The sequence below is a fragment of the Sebastes umbrosus genome, chromosome 14 (assembly GCF_015220745.1).
Source record: "Sebastes umbrosus isolate fSebUmb1 chromosome 14, fSebUmb1.pri, whole genome shotgun sequence".
In the NCBI taxonomy this organism is placed as follows: domain Eukaryota; kingdom Metazoa; phylum Chordata; class Actinopteri; order Perciformes; family Sebastidae; genus Sebastes; species Sebastes umbrosus.
In genome coordinates this window covers 27009140-27034067 of record NC_051282.1, presented here as the reverse complement: position 1 = coordinate 27034067, position 24928 = coordinate 27009140, and the positions used below count along the sequence as shown (strand labels likewise).

The 24928-nt window shown below is 44.4% G+C and overlaps 1 protein-coding gene across 1 annotated transcript in view; it reads right to left on the bottom strand.

Annotated features, from left to right (window-relative positions):
* The window catches only part of coro7 (coronin 7), a 136258-nt gene that overhangs the window by 67514 nt on the left and 43816 nt on the right, over positions 1-24928 (bottom strand). The window contains exons 8-9 of the mRNA XM_037793551.1: positions 24829-24912; positions 24187-24269 (exon numbers count right to left, since the gene is read on the bottom strand). Coding sequence (XP_037649479.1) covers positions 24187-24269; positions 24829-24912 — 167 coding nt within the window. The remainder of the gene's footprint in view (positions 1-24186; positions 24270-24828; positions 24913-24928) is intronic.

Sequence of the window (24928 nt, the reverse complement as noted above, 5' to 3'; positions counted from 1 at the left end):
CCTAATGAGTGAGCATTGTTTGCAAACCCACACAATAAACAGGCTGACCACCCATGTGTTTTATAGGTAGGATGCTGGTAGGGGATTGATGCAGCATGCACGCACAAACACGCCCACGCCTACAAACAAACGCACGCACGCATGCATATACTGGTCCATAGCTGGGGGGCTGTTGTGCAAGGTCCCATGCTAACAACACAAACACATAAAACAGCACCACTCCTGTCATGGAGGCCCTATTATGTCAATTTGCCCAGAGAGCAAACTTCCTAGAGGAATATCCGGACAAACAACGCACCCCTTGGAGATCTTCTTTGTCCTTCATCAAGTGTTTTAACCTCCAAGTGTCCTGATTTTGAAGTTGTAAAGAAGTTTAGCCTGTTTTAGCCTAATCTGTTGATTATTTTCTTGATTAATTGATTAGTTGTTTGGTCTATAAAATGTCAGAAAATGCTGAAAAAATGACGATCAGTGTTTCCCAAAGCCCAAGATGACGTCCTCAAATGTCTCGTTTTGTCCACAACTCAAAGATATTCAGTTTTCTGTCATAGAGGAGTAAAGAAACCAGAAAATATTCACATTTAAGAAGCTGGAATCTGAGAATTTAGACTTTTTGTTTATCAAAAAATGACTCAACCCAATTAATCGATTATCAAAATAGTTGGCGATAAATTCAATAGTTAATAACTAATCGATTATTGTTGCAGCTCTAATGTATGTATGTCTGTCCTTCGAGTTACTCGACAACCGTTCATCCGATCGATTTCACGCTTGGCGGGTGTATTGCTGAGGACCGGAGGAAGTGCGGTGTCGAGTGTGAGGTTGTTTGGAAGAGCGGTTCTCAATAAAAGATGCAAGCAGGCCGATAGAGTAAGATAGAGAGAGTACAATGGATGGGGCTTAATTGTGAGCACATGTGTGTATACTAGAGGGACTCCATGTAAAAGGACAGATAGGATACTGCACGTAGATGATGTCAGATAAGAACAATACTTACAGCTGAAAGCATGCATGCATGTTTCTGCCCTTCTCCTCTGTACAGGCATCTGCAAATGTTCATGTAGGTGAGTAAGAAGAGGAGAGGGGGAACAGTGTGTGTGTGTGTGTGTGTATGTGTGTGTGCGTGTGTGTGTGCGTGTGTGTGTGTGTGTGTGTGTGTGTGTGTGTGTCTCCTTTCCTTCCATAAAACAGTCCCTCTTTTCTTCCCCCGGCTTTAAGAGAAACCTGGTCCCTGGATGGGGTCCAACTTTGACGCTCACACTCCCAGCCTGCGCTGCTCAATGGCCCCTATTGTAGTTTCAAGGGACCCTTTTTCACTATCATTAACCCCAAAAAATTCCACACGGAATTACTTCCGAGGAACCATTTTTTCTCTTCCCTCCTCCCCGTTTCTCTCTCACTTGTTATTTTTTTTTGTCTCTAATTTGTTTCCAAATTCAGGGCTGCGAGAAAGCAGCCGAATGTGTTAAAAGCACCGAGTCACGTGGCTGCAAGTAGCGTTTGTATTTCCTCTACGCTTCTCAATCTTTTATTCAAATAACTTTTTTTATGTCTCTTTCTGCCTCTCTGTTTTCCATCTTCCAAATATCCCTCCGGCCCACACAGCACAGCTGACCTCCCAGTAACCTCAAACCATCTCTCCAAACTCGGTCAACAGTATTTACAGTCAGCAGTTGGGGGCATGAAATTAACTCCACAAAAATCACAAGATGAAGCGTTGAACTCATCGTAAACTACAGAAAAAAAGATGGCAAACAAATGACATTTTCCATGATACAAAAAAGGTTGATGCAAGTAGCAGAAAACGTTGACTGCTTTATCAAATCTGGCAGTTTTAAAATTTCTCCCAACACAAATTTGAAGCTCTTGAGTTGCATTCAGTTTCTGAGATGTTCCTACGTGCTAATCAACGAGCGCCAAGGATTTTTAAAAAAAAGGGAATTGAAGCAGCAGAGAGTAAAAGAGTTGAGAAGGCAAAGAAGAGCTGAGTAGTGAAAACACACCACCACTTTGTTTTTGGAACCTGGTTCTCTGGCTCCAGTTTTTGGCCCTCTATTTTTCCCTACAGTACTCGCTCCAGCTCTCCTGCCCCACATCCCACCTTCCCTCCCTCCACATCTTTCTGAAGTACTAATAACAGACGAAGGGTGGTGTGCCACCGGTTCCTCTCCATGGCATACAGCTGCCAGTCTGTGCCAGCAGATGGCCCAGATGCTGCTCTGACACAAAAAAAAAGCAGCGAGGGGAAAGATGAGAAGTGAGAAAAGAAGAAGAAGAAAAACAGGCAAAGAAAGCAAAAAGGAAGAATTTGACTTTGGTTAGTTTTTGGCAACATACATCAGCAGGCACACATGCAATTCATTTCACGTGCTGTTTAGTGTATTATTAGATATAAAAACAAATTGCAGTGTGATTTCCCCAGTGCAAATATTTTCTTCCATCCTAGGCTTGTCATTTGTGTCTTTTTCAGTGATTGTCTCTCCCCTCAGCTGACATATAGACTGAAGCGTCTCATTATCATTTCATACTGGAAGTGCACAATGCAAGCTGGCAGGTAAGTAATGTATAATAGGAGTAGGTCTGTGCTGGGCCAGCCTGTGGCCGAAACAAAATACAGTAAGCAACTGCCTTCGAAGGGCCACGTCCATTCCTGGGGGGCGCCGTATTTTTGCGTTTATGAGGCTCCGAGGATATCAGTTTAGTGTTTAACACTAACCAGCTGCAGAGAAACCTGGACACCTTATCCTAGAGGCTGATCTATTATTATTATTATTCAGTTATGACAATAATTACATAATAATAATAAACCTGTAAATGTTTTCACTTTATCTTACTTATAATACTTTAAAAATAATGGAAAAAAAATACCCAGCACAAAGTGATGTCTTCACATGTCTTGCTGTTGTTGTCTTGTTCATCCAAAAGTGCAAAACTCAAAGATTTATTATGATATATGACAAAGAAAAGCAGCAAATCCTCACATTTAAGGAGCTGGAACCAGAGAATTATTATTATTTTTTGCTTGAAAAATGACTGAAATAATTAATCAATTATCAAAAAAGTGTCAGATTTTTCGGTCGATCGGTTAATTTGAATTATCAGCTCTTCTTGAGTAGGTAGAACTGGGCGACAATTCAATTTGATAATTTATCGTCTTTCACTGGAATTGTATCGTGATGAAATCATCGAGATAACACAAACTAACTCAAATTTCTCAGAAAATCTGAATTGGTGCAGAAGTGTAGTTTTCTCTCAGAACACTTGAATTTCAATATGCTGAAAGGTTATTATAGAATTTTTGCCCAATGATGCCAAAAACTAGTTGCCTACTGAAGCTTTAATTAAGATGTAGAGAGAGGCCAAAGCTAAATCTGAGTTAGGCTGGTCCTACTGTACTGCAGGTTTATAGAAGTAAGAAAGACAGTTAAGCTTCATGAGCACAAGGTGTTGAAAGACTCAAAGCAAAATATAAACACGAATGAGGAAACTAGTAATGAAGAATGATTATCCAACCAATGCTGTAAGATAAGAAGGGGAGGATGGAAAGAATTAGATGAAATTAAAGAGGTGGAGCGATGATGAAATGTGAGGGGAGAGAGAGGCGGAGGGATGCCGTCCAAGCACGGCCACATGCAGTGAAAAGCTTATCCGTCTTTGGAAATGTACTGACGAGAGGAACTGAGAGGTGGAGGGGGCGGCAGTTGTGGAGGTGTTGAGTGTGTGTGTGTGTGTGTGTGTGTGTGTGTGTGTGCGTCCAACAGACAGCAGTGGAATTAAAGAGCACCTAAACAGAACAGCCTGTCACTGCTGGAAAGCAACCCAAGTGTGCTTCTCATTTCAGAGGAATGGAGGGACGTTGGGTGGGGGAACTCTATTTATTCAGAAAAAGAAATAAGCAAATGAGTAATGGTATTAACGACGAGAGGAAAGGCGAGGAGTGGACAGAGAGGAGGTCATCGAGGGTGAAAGGGGGTGCAGGATGGGGGTGAAATACGAGCACATATTGGTTAAAAACCATGTTCCATAATCAAACATGCCAGAAGAGTCCAAATAAGCTTCCTAAGACCGGCAGATGAAGCTCGCAGCTCAAGCGTGGCGCTATCGTTTAAACTAATCAGATCCAGTTATTCAAGAGTAAGCACTTGTAAATAGCTTTTAGCTCCCTCCAATTTTACTGGCAGGAGGACACCACTTCTTGGCCTCTCCTTTTTTTCTGAATTAAAACTAACTATAACCACTTGGATGCAAATGCACAATCCATTGACGAGAAGAATTAAACTCCCCTTTGAGGTTAAACAATTCCCAGGTCTTTCTGGGATGAGTGCAGAGAGGTCAGGATGTCAGGGGAAGGTCGCTTGCCTCATGTCCTTCGTAAGAAAAACAGCTGTGATGAGAAGTGACGGAGGTCTGAGCAGCTGTTCACGGAGCTAGTAGTTTAGAAACACCAGAGGCAAGTGAGGGGCCCCAATGTTAAAACTCAGCGGTGAACGATTGTCACCAACGGTTACAGTTGCCACACACTGGCGTCTGTTAGGCCTCAGGCCTCAGACAATGCGTTCTTGTTTGTCGTCGGGGGTCCAAAACCTCAACACGTCCAACCAAAACCATGTCCAGACAAAAGAAAGAGGATCACAAGACGAGCGACAATAACAGAGCTGTCATCATTTCTGGGATGCCTAAGAATCCTCCTCTGGTTACAGCTCTGTTTGTTATTTGAAAGCATCTTTCATCACGTACACGGACACATCAGAACTGCTGGAACTCGGTTGAGGAGGCAAAAAATTGCAGCTTACTGTACAACAAAGCATCTCTGTCTGATGGATTGTGTGTTTGCACATTTGAGAGAGGACAGAAAGAAAGGATAAACAATCATTAACCTCCTGTGACTGGACACAGCGACGCATTAAAATGACCATGGGGTTTGTGATCTAATAAAGTCACTGTGAGGAGCCACATGAAGGTGGGGGGCATCAGCAGGAGTCTTGACACAGCCTGCTCGGCAGAGTCCCCCGGTACTGATTAAAACAATATTACTCAGCGCATTATTTCATCTCACCAGATCAGCAGAGCAAACATTCATACACACACAATGACTTTTAAGGTTAAACCACAGACTGTATATAAAGACAGAAGACATGACAGCTCCCGAAAAGTGAAACCAAAACATGTCGATCGCCCCCTGGTGGCTGGTTGCAATATAGATCATAATGCCCACCCCCTCCATGTTAGTGGATGGGACATGGGCCAAACTAAAAAGACAAAGTACACGTCAAATAACTTTTTCCCAAAGATGATTTCGGTCATTTTAGGAAGTTCTTATCACGCGGATATATGTTCAGGTGTTCATTTTTCTGATAAGTTTTGTTTTAATTAGTTATTTGATGCTATAAAAAGAGGGTGAGACGTCATGATTGACAGCTGCTCTGAGTGAAGTAGTCGCGCAGCTGTAGGCTCGGGAAATGTACGAGAGAGGAGATGCAACTTTAACTTTACATAACTGCACAAGTCTGTGTAATAGAACATGTGTCAATTTGATCATAAATGTAGTTATAGAGATATTATGGTTAGTTGTTGTGTCTTTCTAGCCAAACAGCTACCCTGGTGCTAACGTAGCAGCTAGGTATCTCTCGCTAACAAGCTGCGGCCATGCTCAGCTCGTTATTGGCTCGGGTGGATGTGTGGGCGATACCTCGATACTGCGACGCAGCTCCCGTATCCACGATATTTTGGCTTCACTTTTATACAGTGGGAGGAAGTGGAGACGCGTCGTCCATATATATATACAGTCTATGTTTTAAACAGAGATGATTGTTTGTGATATGCTGTAAAAAGTAATGCAGTACTGAGTTCAGGTCAGGTAAAAGCAGATGCTGAGTCTGGCGTGCTATTAAGGCATCATTTCCTGTTTATTTATTTAAGTGCAGCTGCTCCCTGCTGTTGGAGCTATATATTGAAGACAAAAATCCAAAATGCCATTAAAAAACTATAGTTGCAATTACAGCTTTTAAATCCTGATGTAAATATTTTAATAAGAGCCATACGAGGCATCTGGAGCTGATCTCAACAACTAAAACAAGACAAAACAATCTCTCGTGCACTTCTTCTTTCAACGGGAGGCAAATTATCTGGACATAGAAACCATCATCTACTATTTCCTCTCTCCCTCTCCCAGTTATTCCTCCATTTCTCATTGTTCCCCAGATGTACAGCAACATTTAAGAGTCAAAAACCCGCAGCACAAACAAAACAGCAGAAGCGTGACGTCTACAACTTAAGAGCAGCGCACTGACGAGGGGAGAAAGCCAGCCGAGGCCTCGGGGGCCAAGCATCTATCCCCCCTTAAGACACCAGCAGACATTCATCAAACATTGCTGTGTACACATCCTGCGCTAACTTCCAAACTCTACTTGCATCACGACTGGCTGCGCTGCTGCGGTGTATATACACATCTGCAGATTCCACGTTGTTTGTGGCTGGAGCTCCTGTGTAATCTCAAACTGAGCTGAGCTACGCTGTAAGGTGGGTGGGCACGTTACGGGTACGGGCAAGCGAGGAGAAAAGAAACATTCCACTCATTTCATTAGCTCTACCAACACCAATGCAAATAGTTATACCTCACATATTGGGAAATAAAGTAACACCAAGTATTGTATAGGTTGGTACTTAGGTGTGGGATACTGTATATTATTCAAATGATTCCTTTCTACACCGTTGGAGCACTGTGTGTGAGTGTGTGTGTGTGGTGAGTGGAGGGTGGCGACAGGCACGGATTATGTGCCTGTAATCCTTTTCATCACAGTAGGTGCTCATGGTGTGTATGTTGTAGACAGCATGATTTACATACGTCTCTAACAGGATGGGAAACCCTCCCCCACGTGTCAACGGGTGGATTAGATGCTACAAATAAGTTTTTGTAAGCTTTCCTGCAGTGTTTCCATGCACAAAAGTTGGAATAATATCACAAAAAGCTTTGAAATGATGACGTAACGGACTAACAGACGTGTTAAATGATCACATTAAACTATGTGTGTGCGTATGTGCGTGCCGTCCTAATGTGTTCTGGCACAAAGGTTGACTTCAGTAATCCACGTCCGTCACACTAATTCCATTTCCCCCCCAAACACACATCCACATCCAGCCCAAACACAAGCGTCCACTGGCAGATCGTAATAATGGCCGTCTCAAACATCCTGCTGCCACAGGGCGGAGGCCACCTGACCTCTGACCCCTGCGCGTGAACTCTAACTCTACACAAATGGACCGTCAACTTCCGGCCAACAAACACCTGTTTGTTTCTAACTGCTAATAACACTCAGAGGGAGGGATGTGAGTCATTACGCTCAAACACGCTAAATGTTGATCTGCTAATCCCGTCCGTTGGGAGGGTCTGGACAGTCACAAGTGTCTGGCTGCTGATTAGTAGTGAGCTGGTGAATGAGTAGCAGACCAGGATAAGGCTGATTTTTACAGACTGTTGTCTGGTAATTAGAGTGCTGGTTTACATATCCTGAGCAGTCGGGGCAGAACAGGGACAAAGACATACAGACGCCCCCTTTAGAGATCTGAAGTCAACAGTGTTATAAGCCTTTTTACAAGAACATTTGTCTTTGAGGTAAACTTTGACACGTCAACTTCTGCAAACTCAAACATGCTTGAAATAAACAGTTTTTATGAACAAGGTAGATCCTGTTGATGATGGAGATTACAGAACACTGAAAGTTTGAAATATTGCCAAAATAAGAATATAGAAAATTTCCGACAACAACATGCAAAGAAAAAAAGTAGTGGACTTTAAAGCCGTTTTTCCCCTGTGCGATGCGAAAATACGGTAATTCGCATTCGAATTTTCCATTGCGAAATTATCCGCATTGCCTTGTTCCATTTTCGTCAATGAGGCTCAATTACTTTCCTCCGATATAATGCCGTGTCCACTCCACTCCACACAACAAAAAAACAGAGAGTGTCTAAGAGGCTAATGTTAACCTCACAATACGTAAACTAATCGGACCCCAAATGTGATGCTAACACTGACGCTAGCTGTTGTGGCTAGCCCCGTTCTGTGACCAACACATAACATTAGCAAAGTAAATATCAGCTACATTACTATCTTCATCGTATCCCAGCTGCTGGGCGATCTCAAGCCATATATTGTCCTTTATTTGGTTGTTGAGGTAGTAGTGTTTGTTGTACATTATTGGATGTTGAGAAGGGGACCAATAGACACCAGTAGTCCGAAAAATGTCCCGTTGGACCGAAAAAAAAAGCCCATTTGTCCGACAGTTCGTTACCCCGAAAACAAACGTGCATTGTTCCAAGGCCCCGAAAATACTCACTCTCCATGCAACAAACAGAAGCACATGGCTAATTATTATGCAGAATGACAACGATCAGTTGAAATAAAAGGATTTCCTCAGTCAAGCATTGTGTTTCCACAGGCAGAAATCCGCTGAAATCGAGGTCCGTCCGAATATTTTTCCCCCAGTACAAATGTTCCGTGAGGGTGTGCAAGCATTCATAAGAACCCACAAAATAAATTTATGTGCAACTTTTTTGGATGAAAATCTGTGCTTAGTGTGAAACAGCTTTTATTGTGTAATTCTTGTAGTTCTGTGTGATTTCATTTTGTTGTTCTCATTATGTCAAATAAACTCTACTAATTATGCATGTTTGCTTTTTGTTTATCTCCCCCGCAGCTCAGCTCACGAGTCGAATGCTTTTCGATAACCGAAACCGTTTTCAGAAGTGTAACTGTTTGCAGCTGCATTGCCAAGCAAGAACACCACATCTGTCACATAAAAAGTAAGAAAGGGTCATTGCAAAGGATTTGCTATCTGACGCAAGTCCACGCAAGTTGATTTTCACGCTGGACTGATCGACTCAATGCTATGTTTTGGTAAATGATAGGCGGTAATTTAAAGTATACACAATTTGTATTTCATGAGCTAAAACATGCAAAACCACCAGTATGGTCCTATAAGTATACGGCCTTAGCTCTTCACTGCCTCAGTATGTGGACCCGAAACCACAGTCGACCTCTGTCTGGTCCAGTTGCAGTGACGGAGGCAAACGGCCACTTACAGCCCACAGCTCTCCGGGGCCTGGCCAGGGTCGGAGAGGGCATTCCTTGGAGAGACAGAGGGTGCTGCGCCGGGCTGGGTGGTGCTATGGTCACAACAGCGCAGTGAGAAACTAGCCACCGCACAAGACAAACATAAACAGGGACACCCGCTGGGCAGGCTGACGCCGCGTGCCTGTGTGGGTGCCGGCCAGCCCAGGCTGTGGCCTAGGGGGGGGGTGTGGGCATGGCGGCTGCGCACCCCGGTGGGCACCCCGAGTCGATGGGTTCACCCCAGTGGAAAGTCTGCATCAGCCCGCACAGAGACCGCTGTGGCGGAGAGAAGGTAGCGATTCACCAGAACCCCCCCTCACTAATGTAGCCATCACTTCCCAAGCGACCACAAGCTAAATGTATCCTCCATGCACAGCAGAAAATAGCATAGCTGTGGGGAGGGCGAGAGGCGAGAGGCGAGGGAGAGGAGTGGGGGGGAGGCTGATACAAAGACATAAAAGTAGAGGGTTGAGATGGAGGACGGAGAAGTGATGAATGGACAAAATAGGAGTTATTATGGTGTGACCAAAGAGGGAAACAACTTCATAAAACAAAGGAATGTATATCGAAAGCAAGATAAGACGTGAAGACAAGTGAAGGGGGATCTAAAAGATGGATGGAGCACTCCTGAAAAAGAGTAAACGACAGCAGACAGATGAAGAGAAGAGGGAGGGGGGGGTCTCCAGTTCAACCACCACATATTTTCCCTCGAAAAGGGATATAATTTACACAAACCCACTAAAAGGTCAGGAGCAGAACACGCGGTGCCAGCTCCATCCCGGCAGCCAACACATTTTTTTCTTCCTCTTTCCTTTTCTGTCCGTCTCTCTTTCACTCTCTCTGTCGGTCGGTCTCTCTTTCTGTCTCTCTTTCCATCTATTTTTATGGGCTCCAATCACTGTGGACTTTATGTTGGGAGATGCTCGTGTGTGTTTGTTATTCAATGGCCGTGTGTCTTTTAGCAGTCTTGGTTTCTGCAGCGTGTGGTTGGCAGGAAGTGGTGTTCCACTCCAATTTCAACGTCGTCTCGCATCCCCCCATCGCCGTTACGGTCAAAACACAGAGAGAGGAAGGGAAGGGAAAAAAAAAAACAGCAAAGGTGGAATGGGCACGGCATATAGGCCGGAGAAAGGAAGGATTTAAGACATAAAGGCTTTGGGACCAGGGGTGCAGGTAAAAGTGGTCATCAGTGTTCTTCACTCAGATACCACTTGCCTGTTAACGTTATCTCTAGTATAGCTGTGTTTTCATTCACATATTTTTATGCGTATTTTTAAGTATTGCATTAGAAAAGCTCGATGGAAACAGCTAAATTTCCTTATTTGTGAAAATATGGTTTTATGCTCGCTTGAGGTGTTTTTTGCCTTTACTGAAAAAGAGTTGATGAGCTACATGGGTTATGGAAACGCCTTTACCGAATAAATTCTGACTTAGCGAACATGACCGATCCGCTGTTTCCGCTGTCGGCATCTTCTCGGATCCCATAACGTGAGAATGATTGTCTTCCTCTCCGGACAACAGGAAACATGACCAATACTAGCTGACGTGACAGGAGAATTACAACTTGCCTAATTGAAAGAAATTCCTGAAAGACCGCTCTCCATTTTTTTCCCGTAGATGGTTAGATGGACAAGCTGACTTGTTTTGTTTCCGGTTCGCTACCTCTGCTTCTTCTACTCTGTTTACTGGCGGAGCCATGCGGGGCCTATAGATCCAACTTTGGATCAAACTACACTGTAGCCGAATTTATTCGCTCCAAACCAGTTGATGATAAACGGACAAATTTCTTTTTTTGCGACGTTTCAAAAGATCGCTTAAAATCAGCTTGACAATTGTATGGAAACATGGCTGTTGACAGCAATCACATTTTTTTCACTGGGAAAGGAGAAAGCTGGGTGTGAAAAATAAAAACCTGGAGACCAACACTATCCCAGGACGAAGACAGATGCTGCTCAAGAAAACACTGTGGAGACACGACCTCTTCCTCTAACCAAGACTGAACAGAGCAGCGCAGTGTCATTTCTGAAGGTTGGACGAGGTCAGATTTTCACCACTCAGTTCAAAGTGTACAGACATCTGTTGACCAAAGACTGGTGTTGATGTTCAGAAGACACAAATGACTGAATTTGCAGCATGTGTTTATGCGCGTGTCTTAGTTTGCACAGTAGTTGACCGCGGAGACAGTGCGCAGCCTGCCAGCTCGCAGCTGCGAGTCCCCGCAGCGGCGGTGGACCGTGGAAGCACCACGATGTGTGGGGAACAGTTAAGAATAATACAGGCCACCTTACCAGCGCACGTGCGTATGAATTTCTATCGCCATCCGTCCATCGAGCCAGCAGTCCAGTGCTAATGAAAGGTTTGCTCCTCTAGAGCGCCACCCAGGCAGGTCGGAGTGAAAGACCCAGCAGCTCTCCAGCTTTGTCCCTTTGGCCTCTGAGGAACAAGTGGTCCCTTAAATATTTCCCTGCAACTGGGCCTCCCTCTTTTCTCCGGCTGGCCTTTTGGTCAAACATGTTTGTCTAAAGGTGCTTTGTGAAGGAGTTGCTCTTTCAGTCTCACTCCAAGACCCAATCCACACAGCTGGCTTAGAAAGAAACCCACTGCAAAGGAAAAACAGCAGGATACAGTAAACATGTAGGTAGAAAACTGAGCAGGCTTTACAATGCCTGCTTTTCAGTTTCAAAACACTCCCTCTACTTCCTGGTTTGGAAGGAAACTAGAAGCTAAAGCGAGAAACTGAACTGAACTGAAGAACAACAGAAGAAGTGGAATACACACTATTTGTTTTAAAGTTTACTATCTTGTTAAAGTATCACCTGCACCGTGCCTGAACGCATGGCTAAACAGAGACACGGGTGATTAAGTTCATGTCACTCCACCTGTCACATCCTGCTGAGTGATGATGAATACTGTTTGGCGATGGTCTGCGTGTGCTGAAAAAGGTAAAGAAAATGGCAGACCCGTCGAGGCATGTATGCGTGTACGACAACGTGGCACATACTATGAGAATGCATGTATGTGTGTGTGTGTGTGTGTGACTGACCTATCCAGCTTGCTGGTAGGAATGCAGCCTCTCCAGCTCATGGTTGGGCAGCTGTGTGAGAGACACCTGTGCCCCAAATGCCCTCAACACACACACAGTCAAAGTAAATTGGAAGAGTGCCCCTATTAGGGTTAATGGCGTTGCCAAATCTCTCCCTGTGTCCCCCATACACACATTTCAATGGACAATGCAGGACAGGAACCACTTTAAGGTGGCTTTCACAATGGAATCAATGGATGAGGAAATGCACAGACTTCATGGGAGATGGCACACCACATCATCCATGTAGGTCTGTTTGCCTGCACCAGTGATTGCAGAAACAAACACACAATTTAAGGTTAACATGCTACCTAGGGCTGTGCAATTAATCAAATTTCAATTATGAAAACAAGATAATCAACATAAAACCAATATTGTGCAGCATTCCGTTTCGCAATTACGCTCTCGTTTTGTCTTGGGTTATAAATCCAGCGCCCCCTTTTCCTTTACAGCGGTGTCTACCCGACGCTGGCCCTCGTATTTCCTCCGTGGTGGTGCTCCGTGACCGGCTCTAGGTTGGCTTGGAAGGGCCTGGGGTGAAGGTGGCACTTTACAGCACTTGTCACCCGGACCTCGCCGCCTAGTACTCGACGTGCCCTCTCCCCCTGCTGCTCCCAGCGCGACTGTCAACCAGTACAGACTGACCTCAGCGCGGCGATGTCGCCAACCCACTATACCCGTCTTGAAACACGGAATCCGTCTTGTTTACCATGCTTTCTGGCTGTGACTTTTTTTGGTGTCATCACCATTCATATCTAAACAACCAATGTAGTTACGATTAAATAGTTTAATAAAGCACGAACTTGTCATATAAAATTCTTCTACCCTTTTAATTTAGCTCTCAAAGTGCACCAGATTGATGCATTTAACTTTCTTTTTAAATGCATGTTTCCAAAAGTCATTGAGTAATCGTGTTAAACAAGGCAAAAGTGAGCATGGCTCACAAACCCCCGCTCACTGCTTGACCCCTACTGAAGTAGGGGGGTAGTGAAATGCTCAATGTGCAGCTATAAGTCGAAAAAAAATCACAGTTTTTGGCCAGAATTTCAAAAGATTTGGGCACCCTGGACTTCTAATCCCCAAAAGGCACAACTAGACCACACTGTCAACCATCATACCAAATTTGCAGTTCCTAAGTTAAATAGTTTCCGAGTTCTACTCCGGAAACGAAAGTGTGACTCATGAACGGACAGAAGGACAAACACTGAGCGCTATATACCCCCGACTATGTCGTCGGATTCTTCTTGTTATGATTCTTGCCGTGATCGAACAGCACTAATGCTAAAAGAGTCTTGTAGTGTACCAAGGAAGTTTCTCTAAATCAACAATCATGATGACGTCTGCTTTCCTCATCTTTTGTGGCCGGATGAAAAAAGTATCAGACAAAAGAGGCACAATAGAGGTCTCCCAACTCTTACAAGACTCTACCTCCCACTTGTCCCCCCCCAACTCTCCAGTCCCCTGCCACCGCAGCCTCGCACAAAGCTTTCATACAATAGCTGACTGACTAATTGACCTCGGTGAAATAACGTTAGCCGGCTTCAAACAGAGCGCATTCAGTTGATGTTAGAGCAGGAAAGTCCACAGAGGTCTCCTCAAGAGCACACGGACTAAAGACCGACTGGTGTTCCCCCTGAGGGTCCTCCACCTTTTCTTCTCTTCTCCCACTCTAACTTGCTTTGCACAATGGAGAAATTATTTCCCTGGCCACCATCACCTCCCCAACTCTCCCACCAATTACATTTTGATGAAATGTTTTTAATCTGCTTAGGCCGAGTGCACTTATACACACAACCTTTGGCAGAGAAAACAGGGAGGCCGTGCAGGTGCAGAGCAGCTTTTGTTGTCATAACATTTCCATAGAGACGAGAGAAATCTCCTCTCTGTTGTCCACACACTGTGCAGCACATAGACACATCTAGTACATACAAGTACAACACACCAACCTGCGTGTCTCAACCTCTGGTGTATCAACACAATTGAAACACAGTGAGGCTGTAGAGCATCCAGTCATATGACCAGTTATGTAATGAAAACACTTGTACACACATACACACACACACACACACACACACACACCGACGGCATGCCTCAGCACTTTTCCCATTAAACTAAGCGTGGCATATTACTGCCGCCTCACTGACACTGACATGTTTCCACAGTGCGGGCAGACAAATGGGGCCACATGGGAAGTGACATCAGCCAGGAGCACATGTGGCCCACCTGCCACCGACCAATCACAGGAGCCTCTTCGTTGAAGACTTTCCTTCTGTTTTCTCGAGTTTCCTTTTCAGACAGCTGACCTGGTCTGCCCATGACGGCCAAGATCACTGGTTTCTATCATGGAAACATGATCATAAAAGAGAATACAATGAGCAGACAATCCACCTCGCCTGCTCTCTCTATTAAACGATAGGAAAAGTCGGCTCACTCAAACTCGCTTTAAAAAAAAAGAAGAAGAAGGATTTGCTGTTGCGCCAGATGTGGATGAGTGCTCTGCTGATGTTGCACAGACCATTTATACATGAGAAAAACCATTGGCTGAGATATTATAAGATTAGCTTTGGCATCACTCTTGGCAGTGAAATGTTGTTTCTGTTTTTGGCTGAATTTGAAATGAAACAATGACTGTGGCGTTCAAGATCCAAACATAATGGGATAATTGGCTGCTCAATCGTTTCTTGAGCAGGTGCACTTTATCATTGATTCATGCCATTGACCGTATATAAGAAGTGGACGTAGTCACCGTGACGTCACCTATTGATTTGTGGACTGCCTTTTTGAAGCGTTGAGTTCGGCAATTTTGCTGTCGCCATCTTGGTTCTTTGCAACCAGATGTGACACGAGAAAGTGGAGCTAAGTACAACCGAATGCAGAATAAGACATTTTTAGGCGACCAAAAAGGTTATAATTAACTTTAACAAACTGAAAACACACTGTGAAAGTTGTAAGATGAAAACACAAACAACACCCAGACCGGACAACGCCGTGGAAGCGACCGGTCAGTCACAGGGTAACCACGCCCTAAAGCATCCCCTGCTTTATGGTCTATTTGACTCTAAATGGGACCATAATTTACTAAATGAACATCATGCTGTATTTAAGAAGATCTGAAACTAGCAATTGAGACCATGAACTCATGTTTACAATGTTTACTGAGGAAATAAATCAAGTGAGAAGTAGGCTCATTTTCTCATAGATTTCTATACAATCAGACTTCTTTTTGCAACCAGAGGAGTCGCCCCCTGCTGGCTGTTAGAAAGAATGCAAGTTTAAGGCACTTCAGCATTGGCTTCACCTTTCAGACCCGAAGGTTTCCCACTGTTTCATACACAATTTTGGATAACAACAGAAGAATAATTGGAACGGTGAAAACACCCTTTAAAACTGCCCAACCAATTAACACTCTCCAGGATGTAGATGTTTCAAAAACTATTCTCAAGAGAGCATAATCTCAAGAGGGTTTTCCACAATATGCAAATCTCTAGCTAAGTCTAAAAGCTTACAGTAGAAAGGGAAGTACTGCACAAGTACAGTAAGAAATCTACAGAGTTCTGGAGCAAAGTGTTGTGGACAGATGAGGCGAAGATCGACATGTACAGCACCAGAGGGATGGGAAGATCCTAGCATGGAGGGTAAAAAAAGGAACATCTCAAGATCCAACAAATACCACCTCATCTGTAAAACATGGGGGGAGGTGGCATTTCACCTTGGTCACCTCTGACAGCAGTCGCAAGATGGATGCAGAAACTTCTAGCCTGCTGAGATGTAAGCAATGCATAGAAACTAATTGGACAATACAACATCATGCAGCAGGTCAATAATCTGAAATCCAACACAAAAATGCGCCAACTTTATTTCAATAATGTTTGGCCCAATAAAAATGAGTATAAAAATTGCCACAATATCCACACAGTTCGTCTAATGTGGATGTAAACAACTTCAAATTATTACAATCTGCTAGAGTCCAGAGCCAACACATCATAAAAGTGTCCAATACTTATGGATTGCTGTGGGGACTACAACCACTTTTGATCAAATGGATGTTGACATGTTAGAATTACCGCAAGTTTTATCTTGTTTTTTATCTCGGACTGTGTAATATAACACGGCGCTATCCATCTCCGTACATATGAATTATGTGGGCAAGAACAACTCCTGCCTGTCTGTGCGCATCAGTAACACAGTCTCTCCATCACTCCCTTTGTACCTTTATTATTCTGTGTAAGGCTACGAGGTGTGCAGTGACGTGCTGCCAATCCGCAGCAGTCCCAGAGGCAGCAGTGGAGGCCAGGCTGCAGGGTGGAGGGTGAGGGGTGGGCAGGGTGCAGGGGCAGAGGAAACCATCTACTAATGGGAAACACACTTCTCTCCATCGCTCAAATTGCTCTTTCTACCACAGCAGAGAGAGAGAGGTGGCAGGCGTCCAGGAGGTGACTGGCGTCCAGAAGCGAGGCATGATTTAAAAACGGGAGCTCTGCCGCGCCGCCACGGTTCCTGACTCTCGTGAAAGGGACAATCATGAGTCTTATAAAACACATGCATGTGTTGAAAGAGAGCCGGGGTGGAAGAAGAGGGGGGGTATATAGGAACGCATAAAACAGAAAAACACTACGACATTGTACACAAATTGAATAAGTAGCGGAAATTAAAAGCAAAAAGATTGAATGGCGACACCGGAAGACTTGGAAAACAGTAGAGAAGTAAAACTATATAACAAATGGGGCACTAAGGCAACGTTATGGATTTTCACCATAGACTGTATATAAGAAGTGGACGAAGTCACCGTGATGTCACCCATTGGTTTGTGGACTGGCGTTTTTGAAGTCATTTTGGTTGTTGCCATCTTGGTTCTTTGCAACCCGAAGTGACACGAGACATAAGACATTTTTAGGCAATCAAAAAGGTTATTATTAACTTTCATGAACTGAAAACACAAACAACTCCCAGACCGGACAACGCCGTGGTAGCGACCTGTCAATCACAAGGTAGCCACGCCCTAAAGCATCCCCTGCTTTATGGTCTATTTGACTCTAAATGGGTCCATAATTCACTTGAAAGAAGACTTGAAACTAGAGATTGAGACCATAAACAATGTTTACTGAGGTAATAAATCAAGTGAGATGTAGGCTCATTTTCTCATAGACTTTACAATCTGACGTCTTTTTGCAACCAGAGGAGTCGCCCACTGGCTTCACTTCTCAGACCCCCGGAGGTTGCCCACTGATTTTTACACAGGCTACTCCTAGTTTGGAAGATCTTCTTGAACCTGCTGTTGCAGCTCCTCCAGAAATAGCATCCCATTGCGTTGATATTTAATAGCAGTGTGTTTATTCATCTCCTAGCATTATATGCGTGTATTGTGAATAATAGCCCGTGCTGTTTCCACTTTGGCCCCGCATCTTCTGCCAACCCAGCCTTATTCACATCTCTATCAGACACTCAGTTACTTGATATCTACACCACAGAGCAGTGGAGAGAAAAGTGCTGAAGTGGACTTGGGAAGGCCCAAAGTAGATTTTTGGTAGGGCAAAGATCCCAAAATGCTATTGCCAGTGCATTTTTAATAAATGGGGAAAAAAGATATCTTTCCAGATGTTGGAAAAAAATATATATCTGCAGCTGCAAGTGCAACTGCGCTGCTGTTTTTATAAAGGATGGAAAGTGAAGTCTGACACTGTCTAAAAAAATCCAAAGCTGAGGCAGAGCGAGGATCCAGAAAGCCATCCAGTTTTGAGTCATTTGTGCAATTACCTTAACAGCATTAAGACGCGCTCAACTGCCACGTAACGCAGAGAACCCTCCCTTGATAAATCATCTCCAGTTTAGTCCGCATGATTTTATAATCCAAACCATAAAAGAAAAATAAAGGTGAATGGAAGAAGAGAAGGAGGGAGGAGGTCGTGAGGAAGGAGGTAGCTGAAGGTGGGAGGGAATTTTTTCTGTTTTTCCTTCTGTGGTGAGTTCACACAAAAGGGTCCTTCTGATCCCTGGAGTGCTGAGCACATACCTGCGGGATGAAATCAAAACCCTCTGTGAATTATATTAAACATCCCCCTGCCAAACGCTCCACATACTTCCATGTGTTTTTTACCAGTTCTGAGGCTCCATTAGGCTTTGCTCTAAAAAAAAAAAGAAACCCACTTAATTAGAATCCCAGACACCAGCACCTTCAAAAACTCCCTCCATCCATTTAGTCTGTGCACGACAGAGCGAAAGAAGAGTGAGGAACAGAGGAGTTGGGGGACAAATGGTGACAGACAGAAGGTCTAATAGGCGCCCACATAAGGATAAAAAAAGGATTCATTGAAGGATAGCGGCTGTATTTTTGACAGGTTAGTAGGACACAGGAATAAAAGGACTTTTTGTTGATCACAGGGCATGAAAGAGGCTTCAATGACGTGTTACGGAGTAAAAGAAGGTTGCCACATGAGCGTCCATGAAAAGCCCGATAGAGACGATATCTAAAAAAATATATAAAAAATAAGAGGGGATTTCAGAGCTCCCTCCTCCTCCTCCTTTTTCATCCTCTCTTCCTGGTCAAACTCCCCCCTCCACTGAATCACAAACCCCAAATGACTAACAGATTCCAGACACCATGTTTCAACTGTCAGAACGCAGCGTTCAGGTTCTTTGACAGAGCGTGTGCGGTCACATCTTTTTAACCCTCCCCCTCAAGGCCATCCCGGAGATGAGGGAGGGGGAGGGCGCCGCACCAGCTGAACTGTCGACTTGACCCTGAAGATCACCTGAATGTTGTAGTTTTGCCTCTCCCTACATGACTCTCCGAGCTGGACCCAAACAACAAAGCTTCGCTCTTAGACGGGGGGAACTTTGAGAAAGAAGCGAGGTCAAACGATTGTTGAAACATTCTGTGGCGTTTTTTTTTTCTTCTTCTTTTTGGTCTGGTTTGGTTAGCGGTGCTGCAGCTGCACCTAATCCCCACAGGAAAGCCTTCATCTGGGACTGATTTTAGAGCGCCTGGGCCAGGGTGGGAGAAAAAGGAGGAGGGGAGAGGGGGGACCGTTCTGTAAAAAGGCTGGTTCCCTTCTGGGGCGCAGGCCTCTTCTCAATCCATCTGATTAAAGGGAGTTGGGCTCAATTACACCCAATGACTGGGCCCTGCTCCCAGGCACGACCCTGCTAGGAAAACAGGAATAGATTGTGAAGAGTCAATAGAGGGTGTGTGAGTACGTGCAGCACACCTGGGGCACTCCCATGCATCCACCGCAAAACTTCTCTAACAGCACAGTCTGTCAGCAGTTCTCGCCTCAGAGGGCGAGTTCTTTGTGTAACCCGTGACCGGGTTGGGAAAACAGAGGGGTCGGCTCTCCGGGGACATGTCCTCTCCAATCGGCAGGATGGATACTAGTAGGCACCGGCTCACTGCGATCTGTTTTAATCAGCCTCACGCCAGGAAAAAAAGACAGAGCAGCCATGATGAAGAGTAATAGAAGATGTATGCACCTTTGTGTCCACTTGTATGTGCTTGAGCAGAACATCGGTAGTGACTGAGGACAATTACAGGGGGTTAAGGCCAGAGCCGTCTCCGAGATTCAAGTTTCGTCATGCCGAATTCTAACCAACTGACCCTCGGAGAGCGCTTTATGACACGATTACGAGCTACTTTACGGGCACGCATCATCAAGACTTTGCTGCGTTTAATGCTGAGTGCGGTGAATCTGTGTGTAAAGCGCATGGATAATTATCATGACGTCTCGAGCATTTACACGGCAAGCTGGTTGCAATCGTGCCCAGTTGTAAAGTTCACTGATTGCAGCTGGGCTTAGAGGCCCAATTAAAGTCATTATTATAATTCGGGTTTATAGAGGGGAAGAGTACGAGGGAGAGAGCGGTACACAGAGATCCACGTTGTTCTCCAAAATGTCCAGATCTGTATGGAAAACAGGCGCGCTGTAATAGCTGCCTCTGCACAAGTTTAAAAACACCCCTCTCAGGCTCATCGCCCTCCGTCCCTCAATTTTTCAGTCTCCATTTCAAACCCCAACCAAAAAGCAAACATTCCCCCTCCATTATTCTCCATCCAAATTATATTCCACCCACAACCCCCTTTTCACTGGCTCGTACTCCCGGGCCTCTTTATGTTGTGACACTCCAAAGAAAACAGTCCTACCGAATGTCGTGGACGAGCACAGCTAACCTGATACAAGCCAGCCCGCTGCTCCGATTACCATGTTTACCGCAGGGCTTTTAATTAAAGACAGGCAAGAAAAAAAAAAAGAACAAATCCATCTTTATATGCACCTCTGGCCTGAAATGACAGGGAGGAAATGCCCCATTTTGGATGTTTGACTTTGAGCTTCCTCAGCTGGCACGGTTCAATCTATCAAGTGCAGAGGAAAATGTACACAACGTCCCCTTTCCATTATTGCATATTGTCATAGCTGCTTTGTTATACATAAGAGACATGCACTGAGACAATGCTGAACTAAAAACAAAATTATCCACAGAAAACGCACCACGATAACGAAGCAGAAACAAACAATTAAAACCATGAAGGCCAAAGGGAACTTGAGGCCAGCCCGACGCTGAAAGCTGAATGAAACTTCACTGCAAAGGGAGATAAATAGTGGCTAGAAGGAGTGGAAGGAGGCCCAGACACGAGCCTCTATCCCCCAGTTGCATTATAAAATATTGAGATACAGTACGACTGAGTAAACAGCCAGCAATAACAAATGTTTTGACCTTGCACATTACCTAGAAGCCGGCCAGCTTTTTCTGTTATCAGCGTTCGCTGATTGCACACTACGTCAAGGAGCTATTTAGCTTCATAAAGTGTTTGGCCGGCGCTTAGATGAATACGACCGAATAAGAAGTAGCGATTACATTTTCCCCTTAATTTAACTCCTGAAGCCTTGTTTGTTCTTGACAGTGTTCTGGATTCTGGTTTCCCCACTGTGAAGATTAGCAGACAAGAATGGAGCCTCGTCCCGTAACAGCAGCTTTGGTCAAAAGCCCAGACGGGACCTCGGTCAATGCTGCAGCTACATTTAAACAGGGCAAGAAGCTAGGAGGAGGCGGGGGAAGGATAAAGATCGTGATGTAGGGATGAGGTGGTGTATAAAAAGCTGTTCATAAACATAAAAAGGGAACTTTGCACGCCCTTTTAACTAGGGCTGTCAAAGTTAACGCGATAACGCGTCAACGCAAATTCATTTTTACACCACTAATTTCTTTAATTTTGGCGAGGAAAAACTGGCATGCCCATTTTCAAAGGGGTCCCTTGACCTCTGACCTCAAGATCAGTGAATGTAAATGGGTTCTATGGGTACCCACGAGTCTCCCCTTTACAGACATGCCCACTTTATGATAATCACATGCCGTTTGGGGCAAGTCATAGTCAAGTCAGCACACTGACACACTGACAGCTGTTGTTGCTGTTGGCCTTGAGTTTGCCATGGTATGATTTGAGAATATCGTTTTATGCTAAATGCAGTACCTGTCAGGGACACTCTGTCAGTCATTTTGAAGGAGACTGATGCAGCAGACACTTACTCAAGTGCTCGGGTCTATTTTCGTTTATATAATCTGTTGTTTTTCTCCAGATGACATTTGATCCTGCGATCCTCGCGTGATCTCGTGACATCACAAGATTCCAGTTGTCGTGCAAGGTTAGTAACATCAAACATCATAGCACTATTTTGAGAGGGCACATACATACACTGAGATGGTGCATATCTTTCCAAATGAAATTAAGTATTGACTGAGTTCATCTTTGCATGTAATCAATACAGTATCACAAAACATAAAGATGCTATACTTGATATTTTTGATATTTCTTACACCCCTAATTTATTTCAGATTAAACTCAGTGTGATGGAAATGGGATAAAACACTAAAGTTGCTACACCAACATCTCAAGTTTTGACGTATCTTTCAGGCTCAACAAGGACAATTAGGGGGGAAAAGAAGAATCAGGGTTATAGAAGGGTGAAGGAAATATCGTGGCAAAGAAGATGAAATGAGAGCGAAGGGGAAAAGCCAGAATGGCAGCAAAAGGGCAAGGTCTCATGTGTCATCTGATCGCCTACCTGTTTTATATCAGAGCTGGTCTAAAGGCATCTGGAGGGGATGTGGCCTTGGGAGTGATCGCTCTCTGACACACCATCCCGGCACATGATAGCATGATTGAAGTGATTTAATACAGGACACACTGCAGATGGGTCGACGCCACACACCCCAGCAATTATGTTCAATGAAAATAATCACACTAACTGGTATCAAAATACAGGAAACTAGAGGGCTTTTCTCAAATTCAAAGCTAATGCATCTAATAAATCCAATATGGTGGGTTGATTCAAGAAAGCGCAGACAGACACTTAGACAACCAGACAGTGGCTGAGGAGGAAGACTTAACAGCTTGACACCAGATGAGTAGGACACTTTGGTAGAAATCCTCACATCGCTGGTACATTCTCTTCGAGTTGCGCCATCGTCACGACCACAGAACGGCGGCTAAACTTCAACATTCCTCTGTATACGAGCAGAGACACCAGGGAGACCAAACCTTGCAATAAAATTGACTAATTAACACTATCTTCTGTGGTTTAAGCAGACACACAGTTCCTGATGTGCTGTGTTTTCTTGCATTGGTATGACAAAACAAAATACATAAATTGGTAATAGGAAGCAAAAGAAATGTGGCATCAGATATCCTCCATGTCCATGAAAAGTACGCTGGCACAAAACAATGCGACGGATTCCAGAGAGGCACTCAGACAGGCAACTATCTGTCTCACTCAAATGAAGGAGGAAGTGGAGGAAATGGAGATGAGTGGCGCGCACGAGGGCAGAGGGAGGAGGGAGAGTGTTATTTAGGATCCCGCTGTGTCAACTCCTAAACGTCTATCACACACACACACACAGATTCCAAAGGGAAGGAAAAAACAATCACATTCCTCAAGAGGCCGCTTAAAAAAAACCCTGTTCATACTATTTACATAAAGTTATATTGTACTGTATATCTTCACACTTTCTGGTCCTTGCTGCAACCAAACATGGGCACATACAGACTCTAAAGCTGGGCATACACTGTACCATTTTAGAAATGCTGTGTAATTCCTACTCCTACTGTACGGGGAGATCGTGAAATTCAGTCCGACTCTAAAATGAGTCCTGCGGCTGAAAATGTGGGCCAGAAACGGGCAAAAATTGTCCAGTCTATGCCCAGCTTTAAATACCTGCGCCACAGATGTGGAATCGGAGCTGCCACAGAGAGCTCAGTGCAGCTACCTCTCTGCCTTTTTACAGTAATAATGATGATAATAAATTTATTTAATCCACCACAGCGTGCTGAATCGCCTGGCGGAGTCTGGTCTGCTCCAGTTTGGAATGACTTGGCCAACAAGGCTGTTTATAATAGCCCTAAAATGCATGAGTTGGATCTGACAAAGGAACCTTCACTCCCACCCTCTCTCTCTCTCCCCCTCTTTCCTCCTCCATCCTTCCACTCCTCTCCTCTCCTCTCTGGAGCTCGGCCACGCTCCTGCTCTCCACCGGTCCTCCGCAAGCCGTGTTTGGAAAAATAAACGGAGCGATTTGGGAGGAGGTCAGGAGCAGAAAACGACAAGCGGCGAGCTGAAGGGAGAAGTGTTGATGTGTGTACTGCCGTTTGTCTGACCCTTCGCAGTGATTATGGACAGAGGGACGCAGAGAGAGGATAGAGGTCTCTGTGTGTGGCTCTGACCCAGGAAATGACAAGAATGTGAGGGACAGTGTCTGAGCTCTGGGAGGTCTGCACGCCCGTCCAGCTTCACGACGTGCGGAGGCCATCCATACATCATTTCATATATGTAAATGCCAAACACCAATATCCACATACCACACACATAAACATGTATGCTAAGTATGTCAAATCACACAGTCACACTTTGTACTGTAACGCATGACCTCAGACATTAAAGTGCAACACAGTCAGTGTCATGACCGTGCCAGTTATGGGGCGGCAGTGGTTGCACGCTGATGCTGTACTCACCCGCTGGAAGAGCCGAGCGTCGCCGATCTGACCGAAGAGCTCAGCTTCCTGCTGTCCCAAAGCCTCACCTCCCGGCTACGCATCTACACACACAACAACAACAAGAGAAGTTAACAACAGGTGAGATCATATAAGCTAAATGAGACTGAGTTCTTAAGAATTTACACTTCATCATCATGATTTTGCACCATCACTGACAGGTGCAGTAATGCATGATGGATATTTTCATCTCAGAAGCAAAGGCAACACATTGCATTGCATGGAATATTTGCATGTACGGGCATGATAGTGAACATATTTCATTGCATTGTTGAGATTTTTTGATGGCACTACAGTATATGGTGAACAAATTTCACACATCAGAACTTAAACACTTAAAATATTGTGATTAGCAAATAGAGAGTAATTTCAGACACAGCCAGTGAATCTGAATTGATAATAGTAACAAGAATCAGACCAGATCTGGCTAGGATAAGACCCAAAAATATTGGCGATATTGGTTCCAAACTAATGTTATCTGAGTCGATCCTCATAAACTCATAATGGTCAAACTGTAGTACATGTACTTCTTTCATTAGGTAATAACACACATTAGAAACACAGGACTCCTGGACAATGCAAGATGAACAAAGAGTTTCTCACCATATCAAAGCCGGTGGTGATTAAAAAGTCTTCTTTGGCCCACAGGATGCGTGAATCCTTGTTGTTCTGAAGACTCTTGGCGCTCTGCGGGACAAACAAC